The following is an 11,555-nucleotide window of genomic DNA, read 5'->3' on the forward strand; positions in this document are numbered from 1 at the left end:
GCTTGTTCTTTAATAGCCTGATTCCCCCTCACCCCCACAAAAATAAATAGCAAACACAGGAGCCAAATGAGGACTGTGGGATGAAGTAAGAGTCTTTGTTTTTGCAGTGCCCCCACTGAGGTCCTGTTTGGAATGGGATTCCTTCATACAGAAATTAGGCAGACTATGTGATTGTTTGCACATATATACACCTGTTTGGGGGGGGGCAGAGGAGAGAAAGTGGAGCTTAGGAAAGGTGGCTGGGAGATGGAGACATTTATTAGAGTCTTCCGCTTGAGGGGAAGAGCCAGTGGTTGGTACTTTACTGCCACGACTAATAAACTGGAATAGAGAGGAAGGTGAGAAAAAGAGTGGTGCTTTTACAGAAGAAGCAAATGTATATAGAAAGAGCTGGGATGAAAAATAGAATAGAGGAAAGGAAAATGGGAAGCAATGGAATAAGAATACTGAGAGGCACATGGGGAGGATTGCAAATAAAAAGCTATCCCCACTTGCGAGCTTCCAGCAGATTCTACCTAAAATAGACTTATGATACTCTGATATCCATAACGTTTTCTTCAAGTTAACTGTGGAACTCCCTGACATAAGAAAATCACTGAGAAAGAATTTAGCCATTTCCAAGAGGGATTAGATTCTGTTGCCAGCCATTTATGTCAAACCATCTCCATTTGCTGTCATTTTGTGACTGGTGGGCTTTGTAACTTCCAGCCTTCTCAAGTAGCCCCTGGGGAGTAGAACGTTTGAGGTGCACACACCCCAATTAAGGTTAATCCAGTGACCTAATTTTGGTTGCATCCCGTTAGGCAGTTGAAAGGCCCCTTTGAGAAACATGATATGTCTCCATCTTTTGTGTGTCACGACTTTGTGAATCTAGGTAAGCAACGAACATTGTGCCTTCAGTTTCTCCATCAGCATTCACAGAAGGCAGATTCCAAAAAACACAGATTTTATAAAGTTACACTCCCCCCCCCCACCGCAAAGTACCGATTCATAGCTATTGGAAGTATACAAAAGGAGTGGGGTTTTAGAGTAGTTCCAACAGTGCTTATCATGAATATATACAAACAGAATCCAAGTGTCGCCACTTTTGATGTGCCTGCTTCAAAGACTACTAAAACTGAGTAGCCTTCCTTTCGGCAGAAGTCTGGCTAAACCCTCCATTCGCCATCTTGGCATTTTCAGGAAGCAAGGTGAATTCAAGGTTTTGCCACATGGCTAATTTTCATGCTGATCCAAGTTCACCTAGAGATCAGCTGACATCAGTCCCTCCCCCCCCCCCAATAAAAAGGCTGAATAGAACCATTGCAAAACACCCAACACCCTGTGCTTTGTTGGAAGGCTGATGGGAGAACCACACTTGCTTGAGTACAATGGTCAGATGTCTGCAAGAGTTTACAAGCAAGAGATTCTCCTTCAAGCCAAAGTAGTAGGAAGAAGAGAGGTTTTTATGCTGCAGAGACCAAGGTAGACTTGGATATCATAAGAAAATTTAGAGGACCTTGTATATTTAAAAAAGCCAATTTAAACTCTGAAGGTAACCCTAAGGCAGACATTTAAATAATATTCAATGCAATCCTATTATCTACTCAGAAATTGACCCTACTGAGTACAATAGACCCACTTCCATGTAGCCAAGTATTAGGATTGCAGCCATGGTCTGTGGTGAACAGCAGCAGTTTTTAAAAGCGTCAGGCTAATCTACGAGCCACATCCACCATGGTATGTATAAATTGTGCAAAAGCTGGGCTGTTATCCAAGCAGATTGCAGGCTCCTGCAGGTAGAAAATAAACCACTATAAACGCTGATGGAGGCCCATTCCACCTCATCAGAATGAGAAATCAATTGACCTTGAACCGCTTCTATCTTGCATGTTACTTTTACCGGTTAGAATGCAGAGCTCAGAGGGAAAAAAGGCATATACTGAAACCAGTGCTTCAGGTTTTTCCCACTCTTTATTGCCAACAAATGTATATTTAAAATCACGGTTGCAAAAAAATGTATGTAATAAATACTTCACTTTAGGCTGTAATAAATAAAAAAAAATATTAACAAGGAATGCACTTTGCCAGCCACAAGTGTGATCAGTTCTTGGAAGAAATAAGAAAAAATGTATGGCCATAGTTCACAGTTAAGCAGCCACAAGCTGCCCCAAATAGTTATTCGACAACAATGAGATCGCCCTCCCTCCCAATTCCTCAAGTGTTATTCACAGTTTTAAAGTCCTCCATCAGAACTGTTCTCTGCAGAGCTTCAAGTCCAACTCATATCTTTCAAAAGGGAGTGAACCAAGGAAAGCTACACTCCAAAAGAATTCCTTGTCACACCATTAATCCACCAAAGACGGCTGCAGTAGGCTCCATGTCTGGTACCAGCCCAGCACATAAGATATTTGTTCGTACCAGTCCCTACTCCTCACTCATCCATCAACATACTAGCTTTTTCCAACTGCCTCCACTGTAGACTTCAGTGAGAGAAGTCCTTTTGGTTTTAGAAGAGTTCTTTTTAATTTAATTGCATCTTTGCAACAGCATATTCAACGCATATTCCATTCGCTGCTTTAGATCCAGGGAACACCCAGACATCAGAAGGGTCGTCAAGCGAAACGTTGTCGATAGCCTATCTTCATTGATATAAGTAAGCAAATATTCCTCATTTTGGTTGCATATGATGATTTTTGTGTGGTCATGGTAGAAGTTCACCTGCCAAGGAATTAAGAGGTGTGTTTAATGCAATTGTTCCAACCTCTCAATGCACATTTCATGGCACTGCTTTCAGTTTTTGGCAGTGCTCTGCAAGTATTTTGTGAACAGAGCCTTCCTTTACAGCTTAGATTACAAGCATAATAAAAAAGCCTTTGCTCATGTGCTGCAGAATATTAAATGCCTAAAAGACAAAGCATCTCTGACTAAGCTCAATAGGGTCTTAATCAATCAAGACCACCTGCTTGAAGACAAAGATTGCAAGCCTTAATTTATGAAATGGCAACGCAATTTTGGAAGCAAGTCTCCTTGAAGCAGAATTTACTTCTGCATAACACATTTAAAGGATGAAGCTGTTATGTATCCAAAAACACCCCTTAAGGAATAAAGGTATTGTTCATCTTTAGTTGGTAGAGGCTTGTGTCCAGAATTTGAGAACTAAAATCACCTCAGGTAGCTTGAGAGCAGAGGAAGACAGAAGTTTCTGGTATTGGAAGATCTCTGTTAAACCACAGACTGTTAACCTGTGGCCATGCAGCTGTGTTTGACTAAAATGCCCATCAGCCCCAGCTAAGATGGTCATAGTAAAGGATTGCTGCTGTAGTCTAACCACATCTGGAAGCCCACAGGTTCACCAACCTCTCACTGGATCCTAGTGCAGGCATAGGCAAACTTGGCCCTCCAGATGTTTTGGGACTACAACTCCCATCATCCCTAGCTAACAGGACCAGTGGTCAGGGATGATGGGAGTTATAGTCCCAAAAGTTTGCCTATGCCTGTCATAGTGTGCCTATGATGTCTTGTTGCTCCAAACCCAACAGGCCCCCCTCCGCATAATAGAATAAACCAAGTATTACAGATGATACAATATCATGTAACTTGTAGAAAGCCCATTTTGCATCTGTGTACACTTCACTTTTGGCCTTGGGATTTGTGAAAGTAGCACGTTTGGCCCTTCAAGCCATTGGGCTCCTCATCTTTCATGGAGTCAGCTGAATAGCTTATTAACACTATTTATGATAAGTTACTATTGTCATCAAGTTGATAACACACTGTAAAAATAGTACACTCGCCATCTTAAGATCTAATCCCCACTGATTCCAGATAACAAGCCCCTACATGTTTTGAGCAAGCTGCATGTGTGGGTGGGCGGAGGGAGAAGAAAGAGAAGAAACTCTACCTGGAAGGTGCCATCATTGAAGAGCATCATCAATGCCTTGTCAGATTTCAACCACTGTAAGAGGTAAAGTCTGGGCCTACGGACATCTGTTATACTGGGCAGATCTCCTCCCTGAAAAGGAGAACACACAGTCTTGGTTAGAGCAGAGTTCATCAACACACAGGCTTTTAACAAGCAAAGGATTCCAAGCCTTTTCATCCACATCACTTACATCCATGAGATTCTCCTCCATGTAGTGAGAGAAGTACTTCAAAACAGTTACTTGACTGATGAACTGTTCAGGGGCATCAGGAGCAGAAAACACGGAGCACTGACCAAGCTCTGCATAGTAATGGACTGTTCTGAAGGTAAGAAGAAGAATATTAAGTTCAAGTAGACACAGAAGAGGAAAGCGTCATGTGACAACTTCGTTGTACATTGGGCCAGCCACTTACTTTTTGTCTGGAAGAAGACTCATGTGAGCACCATTGTTGAAGAGAACGCCCACTGTGTGATCCGACAGCTGGTAACCGAAGCCGTATTTATTTGAGTAGTCCACCCATTTCGTGACCCACTGGAAAGACGCAGCCAGCTGTTCTTTGGGAATGTGGTCAGATTCTGGCATGTTCTCCAGACAACCGCGCAACACTCTAGCCACAGTGTCAGCCACGCTTCCCATAGTACTATCTTCAAGGCCTGGGTGAGGGCAAAGAGGAGGGAACGTTACAGAAACCACATGCAGAGATGTCAATGAGCCTACCTCCTGTACATTATTCACTGACCTATCATCTCAGATTATGACCCTAAAAGGCGGTTTGGCAATTTCTGCTACAGAATGTACAGAATGATGTTCTCAGAGTTCCCAACAGAAAGAGAAGCTGTAAAAACTAGGTTTTAAAAGGGCTTGGGGATTTATCTGCACTCCCATCAATTCTTGCAGTTCGTTGTGGGGAGGGAAGATATGACAGTCCCACAGACTCGCCAACCAAATTTGTAAGTTTTTACTCTAGATTATTTGCTTGGCCAGTTTGACATGGGAGGAAGAATGTTTCTTTCCAGGCCTTAAATCTTACATTCTTGCTTGAAGTACAGACTAAACACAGAACTGTCTACTTAACGCCATGTGCATCATACTTACATTCGCTGCTGCTGCTACAGCTTCCCAACGTCCCCCGAACTATCATCCGGATAGCATCTCCGATTTGTTTGGTTTCTGCTAGCATGCCAGGTTTGGCTACAGTGGTGCTGGGAGGCTGGATCTCCTGAAAAGGCAGAAAATACCATGTTGTTGCCAAGGACCATCAAGGACAGATTCTTGCGCAATTCATGATCATGTTTCAGATTCCGTTTTGCAGGTACCCTGGTAGCTAGGCCTCACTAGCAAGGTGCTTATCACTGTGATGAACAGGATACATGCAAAGGGCTTTTGTTATTGCCCACAATGATGCACTGTGTACTGTACATGCCACACAAACTGCCTTCGAGTTCCCTTTCAGGGAAGGCAAGGTCACCTAGCATCAGGAGGGGGAAGGCAGGTAGGACCTGAATTCATTTCCCCCATGATAGCAAGCTTTGATTTCCCTTCACTTATGTATCTAGGAAGAGGCTGTGATAAACCACTGGGGAAGATTTCAAACTTGTTCTGTCTTTTTGGCAACGTGAACGACCAAAAATCAAAATTCTTCTTGGTTGCAAACTGGGTTCCATTTCTTGAACAATGGAACAGAACACTGGAAAGATGTTTTCTTAACAAGGCTTGGAAGAGCTTCTCATGCCGTTTGTTCTGCATTTTTATTTGGTTATGTCTCAGCACTCTGCCTGTGTCTGCACACACACCAGGCCTGCTTCAGCTCCCAAACATGCTGGAGATTGCAAATGAAACTGAAGTTTCAGAACTGCTGGCTTATCCTGAGCTAAGAGTCTTCCTAAGGAAGAGGAGGGGCAGCTGACAGCATCTCAGGATTATGCAGTATGGAGACACACAGATGCTGGATGATTTGCACTAATGAGTCCTGGAGTCATAGAGACCCTGCACAGATGTCAAAGGCTATGACAGCCATGTCACAAGATTACGCCTAAGCTTCCTGAGCTCTCAAGGATTTCGCTAGCCGCTCGTTTTTACTTGTGTTCAGCAATACAGGCTACCCTGTTACAAAAAAAAGCCCAACCAACCGAAATACATACCTCCTCTGGTCTGTGTTTCAGGGGTTGCTGGGTTATTGAGGTCTTTTTCAAGTCATGTCTAAGCTTGTATATTTCTTCATCTTCTTTAGCAAGCCGATCTGGAAGGGAGAAGAAAGCCACAGAAAATTTAGAGGGGGTTTTCCTATCCAAGTGCACATGACTGTCTAGTACACAATACTTCCTGCCTTGACAAGACATGCAGTCTCTTCCTAGAGTGTTGCTTCCTTTGTATGGGCCTGATCTCACAGAGCTGAACATGGATCTTATATTATAGAAAGAGTTGGCAGACCAGGAACTGCAGCCAATAACAGGCTGGCTTCAAAAACCAACAGTGGTGCTTTAGCAGCTCTGCATTAAAAAGTTTAGCAGCGTGTATACACAAAATGTGAAGCTTTTAGAGGTGGCAAGAGATCAGCAGTAAGTATTTGTTACAGATGGGCAGAGAATGGATTGGGATCTACTCGTAGATCTCTGGGTGATTCATAAGATAGATCAGCAAGTTTTTGGATTCTGGATTACTTAATGATACAGCAACAACAAAAAGGACTTCCCTCTCAAAAAAGATGTGTTCTTTTGCACTGATGACTTAGTAAGAAACGAAATTGATCATTCCAGCCTGAAGTCTGCCTACTGTAGTGCATAGATAGTAGCCAGGTATGAATGTATCTGCTTACTGTGTGTGTCAAAATATCTTGCTTTTTCCTTCTTGCCCCCAAAGAGAGCTGCAGCTGCCTTCTTGAAGAAATTCTTAGCCGGGCTTGACAAATTGAAGTCAGGAACTGTATGACAACAACTAGCTGGAAGCCTCTCTGGAGTGAAGCCCTGAGGAAACAAGATGTACAAAAACGGGCTGTCAGCTGGCTGTCAGCTGTAGCTCTGAACAGAAGCGAAACAAACCAAGAACAAGAATGCTACAAACCAGCAAGAAGAAGTCGTGTTGAACAATGTCATCTAAGCTGGGGCGGTCTTCCGGGTTTTTCGACAACATGCTTGCAATCAAGTGCTTTGCAGGAGGCAACAAAGACGATGGCAAGGAATATCTTGCTTCCCTTATACACCTGTAAGTTTCCTTCAGATTGGTTGTTTCAAACGGAGGCCTTCCAAGTAGCATTGTATACCTGTTGGAAGAGGAAGTATACAATTCATTATTTGAATCATTGCCAAGAATAATTAAAAAAAAATGTTTATAAGAAGGGCCTCAATTTAAGTAGTCTTTAAGCAAAAGCATCACCACCACTGACCATTACTAGTACTGGAAAAGGTTATGTCAGCTAAGTTTTGTAAGAAGGGGCTGAACTGAGATCAAGAACATGCCACAGGTCTGTGCAAGGCCCAAGGATGTGTGGGTTTGGTAACCAATGCAGATTAAGCATCCCAATATCATGGGGCTGCAAGGAGTGAGAAGTGGTGCTGGAAAGGCCCATAGCTCATGAGTGGAACTGTTAAAGACTCTGCATGCAGAAGTCATCCCAACCAAAGCCTTTGAGGAGCCTGCCAGCTAGACAGAAATGACATCACTAGGCTGAAGGTGGACCTTAGACTGGTTTGACTTAGTCTAAGAAGACTGCCCACACATGCAATAATATCTCCTGGTGAGATTACTGGAGAGTGTGTTTAATGTGATTTCAAAGGGGGGGATGAGGTCTGAAGGTGAAGCTTCACAATACCTTGCATTGTTTTTTGCCCCCATATACAACTAGCACAAACAAAGCTTATTGTGCAAAATAAGCCAAATCTCCAGAATTCTGCGTAATCTGAATAGTTACAGGTCACAGGAGAGCAACTTGGGTAAGGTCCTTGTAGGTTACATAGTCTAACCTGCTGCTCAGTGCAATTGCTCAAAGAGATGTGCTGAAGGTCTGCTTGAAGACCTCAAGAAAGGCAAAACCCACCCACTAGTTACAGTTGTAGACAGGACCAAACACCAGCTAAATACTCACATGACACAGCCCAAGGCCCAAATGTCAGATTCACAGCCATGCCCTTGTTTGTTCAGAACTTCTGGGGAGAGGTAATTTGGTGTGCCACAGATGGTTCTGAAAAAGACAATTGTGAATGAGAAGTTAAAACAATTAGCTATCAGTTCAACAACAGTTAAGTCTCTCTCAAAAATTCAACGTTTGTCATACACTTTAGTGAAACCAATGCAATCCAATCCCAAATCAGTGCATTTTAAATAGAGCATTAGTTTGGCCTCCAAAGCTATATGTTTTTATTAAATACTGTACAGGTTCCACCTTAATTCTTTGCTATATGCAAACAGCCTGTATCTGCCTTGCGTACAGAAGGCTCCAAGTTTAATCCCTGGCATCTCCAGGTGAGGCTGTGTGAAACCCCTGCATGAACCCCTGGACAGCTGCTGCCAGCCAGTGCAGACAACAGGGAATTACTTAGACCAGTGGTCTGATTCAGTATAAGGAAGCTTCCTATGTCCCATGGTGCCAACTCACCATAACTCACCATTAGCTATATAAGACTCCCACCTAAATGTGCATGGGCCTGAAAATAATGGGGGTTGCTCACAGGCAGAAGAAGCTGACCCACTAAACTGTTACAAAAAAGGACATTAAGAACATTGATCAGCTGTCAGATATCCTGGCTTGCAAGCCAATGCTTTAAACGCATTATGAGAGCCAGCATCTCTCACTGCTATACATAACTAGAGATTACAAATCCCAAGGCTGTTCTGCTGTATTTAGGTTGCTGCCCTCTTTCCTTCTCAGGTCCTTACCTTCTCCTGTGCTCCAGCGGTTCCAGCCTTGCTGCCAACCCAAAGTCACCCACTTTCAAGTCCATAGAATCGTTAATGAAAAAATTACCTGGAGACGCAAGGCAGAGAGGAAGAGGAAACATGGTGAGTCCAATTCAATGTCATGACGTGTTAGACAAGTGCTGACTCGCGTCTAAAGAAGGCCAGCACATAGTTGGTGCTTTTGTTTTTATGAATGAATGCTTAGCGCTATTACTCAAGCACTCCAAGACTCCACTGCCAGACAAGCTGATCCTATTCATTAATCCCCATGAATTGCAGTTTTCAAACAGCAGTTCGGTCTATGAGAAAGGAAACTGCTCTTTCAACATCTTATAAGCCCAGTGTCTTGGGAGATCAACATACCTAGCTTCAGGTCTCTGTGTAAGATCTCCTGTTCGTGAAGGTATTTTAATCCCGACACAATCTGCCTGAGGTAGTATCGCACTTCTGGTGCCGTCAACACCTTCCTTGCTTTCAATATGTGAGCCATAGACTGGGGAGAGGAAGAAAAGAGAAAAACCCACAGGCAAGGTCACTCAGCTGAAACCACACGATAAGCATTAGCATTATGAAAAAAGCTGAGGGGTGGGGGTCAAAGGCAAGGAATTAAGGGCTGCCTCAAGAAACTATGGACAATACCTTTTACACATTAAACATTTTTACACTATCGGCCGATTCCATGTAAGGGAATACCGGATTTCTCCCCATGGATGCTCACCCTTCGGCTGCAATACTCCAACAGAATGTAAATGTTCTCTTTGTCCTCAAAGTAGTGGTAGAACTGCACAATGTGCCTGTGATTGAGCATCTTGTGCAACTCGATCTCTTTATCAATCTGGAAGAGGAGAAAAGGGCACACACAAACGAGAAGCAGGTTATTACTGGCACCTCAGTATCCACATGCCACGGCCGTGGGAAGAGGCAGGGCTTATAGGCGAGCAAGCCACTGCAGAGGGAGAAAGGGAAGGGCCACCCAAGCACATAAAGAGATTCCTGAAAGGAGCGTCACAACACATACACACCTTTTCCCTTTGATGAGGTTTGGCTACTCGGCTGTGAGGAATGATCTTTGCAGCATAGACTTTGTTTGTGGTCAGATCCGTCATCTCGTAGCATTTTGCAAAGCCGCCCTGAAGAGACAAGGCGGAGCAGAAGAAGCACATTAGATGAGACAGCTGAGAAACTCCCCTCCGCCTCCCTCTTCAGGGAGCCCAAGTCAAGCAGGAAAAATCAGAACTACCAAGGGACCATGACTGCAAAATAAAAAAACAGTGACAGTCTGCAGCCAAAGGACAGTCTGCAGTGTGCTCTCAATTCTCACTCTTTGCTAATCAAATTAATGCAGAGCCTTGGATGCTAAAGAGAGCCCCCCAGGCAAGCTCTCTCAACCAGCGGTCAAAAATATGCAACAAAGGTACAGACAAATGACTATAAAATGCTTGAGGACTAGCCGCTTAAAACTGTAGCGAGAGGACAAAACCCTCCCCAACCGCCTCATGTGTGAAGCAGGCAATTCTCCTACATTCTTATTTTGTGACCAATGCACACACATTTATCCGTTTTTGCCATAAGCGCTCAAGATGAAAGGCACAGCAACCGACAGTTTTCTGCTGCATGTAATTGGGAGAAGAAAAGCTGACTGACATGTACATTAATCACACAGGATAGCTGCCCTCCCTCTCCATGCAGCTATCCCTGTGGAGCCTTCTCCTCTTTTGTTTAGCAGCCCTTTAAGGCTGGCAGCTTATGCATGCACCAGCCTCCACAGGTAACAGCCTACTTCGACAGGTGCCATAAGTGATCCGCAGAGGTGATGAAACACAAACGATAAAAACAGGGGGCTGCAAATCAAGCCAGCAGGACATAAGGACTCAAGATAGTGCAGTGCAGCCCCGATGAATGGAACACTGGATGTAAAATGCCCTCTTTCTGAGAAGATGATCAAATATATCAAATATATTTGATATTTGGAATTTTGCAAAGGAAGGGAAATGAAAAGGCACGATAGATGGACTGGGAGGGAGGGGAATGCTATTAATTATAAATTATTAATTGTTATTTTATTTATACCCCACCCATCTGGCTGGGTTGCCCCAGGTACAGAATGGGGGGGGGGGCAGATCAGACCGAGAGGCTCAGATTAGGGAGGGCGCCTGAGTGCCAGAAATGCCAAAACGCACTGGCAAAAACCCCCCACACAAAATCAAAATAAATCGATGTTGGGTGGGAATCTATGCGCGCGCCCCCCCGACCCCACCCCGACGTTACAACCAGCTCTGCACACCAGTGACAGATCCACGAGACGGGTCCCTAAAACTGCCATTGCCGCCGCCGCCGCCGCCGGGCATTTACCTTTCCCAGCACCTTGCCGCGGCAGTATCGCCTTCCCGTGGTGGGGTCGGTAATAATCCGAGAGATCTCGGTGGCCGAGTGCGGGTGGTGGTGGTGGTGCTGCTCGGCTGCCGACTCCGCCGCTTTCTTCCTTCGCGATTCCCCATTGCAGGACTTGCCCAGCGCCTGCTCGCCCATCTTGCCGCTGCTGCTGCTACCGGCTGCTGTACTGCCCGGCTGGTAAGCGATAGTCCTCAATAAATCCATAGCCCCGTCGGCAGGCTTGCCCCGGCGAAACAAACCCCGCTCCAGTTCCCAGCCCGCTCCTAAGCTCCGCCGCCGCTGCGCCGAACGCTCGCTCTGCGAAACGACGACCGCCTTCACGGCCTTTTATAGCGCGGGCAGGCGCCCCGCCCCGCGAGCCCCGAC

At 44.8% G+C, this 11,555-nt stretch overlaps 1 protein-coding gene across 1 annotated transcript; it reads right to left on the reverse strand.

Moving 5' to 3' along the window:
- Positions 1–1,934: 1,934 nt before the first annotated feature.
- Positions 1,935–11,549, reverse strand: PLK2 (polo like kinase 2). Its single transcript, XM_080972657.1, has 14 exons — positions 11,148–11,549; positions 9,818–9,925; positions 9,514–9,630; positions 9,159–9,288; positions 8,775–8,862; positions 7,984–8,079; positions 6,963–7,161; positions 6,718–6,865; positions 6,044–6,141; positions 4,998–5,121; positions 4,315–4,555; positions 4,092–4,221; positions 3,881–3,991; positions 1,935–2,700 (listed from the first exon to the last, which is right to left on the reverse strand). The coding sequence occupies exons 1-14, from the start codon at positions 11,391–11,393 to the stop codon at positions 2,509–2,511; spliced, it is 2,028 nt and encodes a 675-aa protein (XP_080828783.1). The 5' UTR covers positions 11,394–11,549; the 3' UTR covers positions 1,935–2,508.
- Between the last annotated feature and the right edge of the window lie 6 nt (positions 11,550–11,555).

This window comes from Podarcis pityusensis (genome assembly GCF_964106645.2).
Source record: "Podarcis pityusensis genome assembly, chromosome: 11".
NCBI lineage: Eukaryota > Metazoa > Chordata > Lepidosauria > Squamata > Lacertidae > Podarcis > Podarcis pityusensis.

Bases quoted from the DNA above. Each gene is read 5' to 3' on its own strand.
- PLK2 (XM_080972657.1), bottom strand. From the start codon at position 11,393: ATGGATTTATTGAGGACTATCGCTTACCAGCCGGGCAGTACAGCAGCC. The intron at 8,080-8,774 runs GTAAGGACCTGA...TGTCTTTTTCAG, and splicing joins CCGCTGGAGCACAGGAGAAG to AACCATCTGTGGCACACCAA. The intron at 2,701-3,880 runs GTAGAGTTTCTT...ATTCCTTGGCAG, and splicing joins TCAATGATGGCACCTTCCAG to GTGAACTTCTACCATGACCA.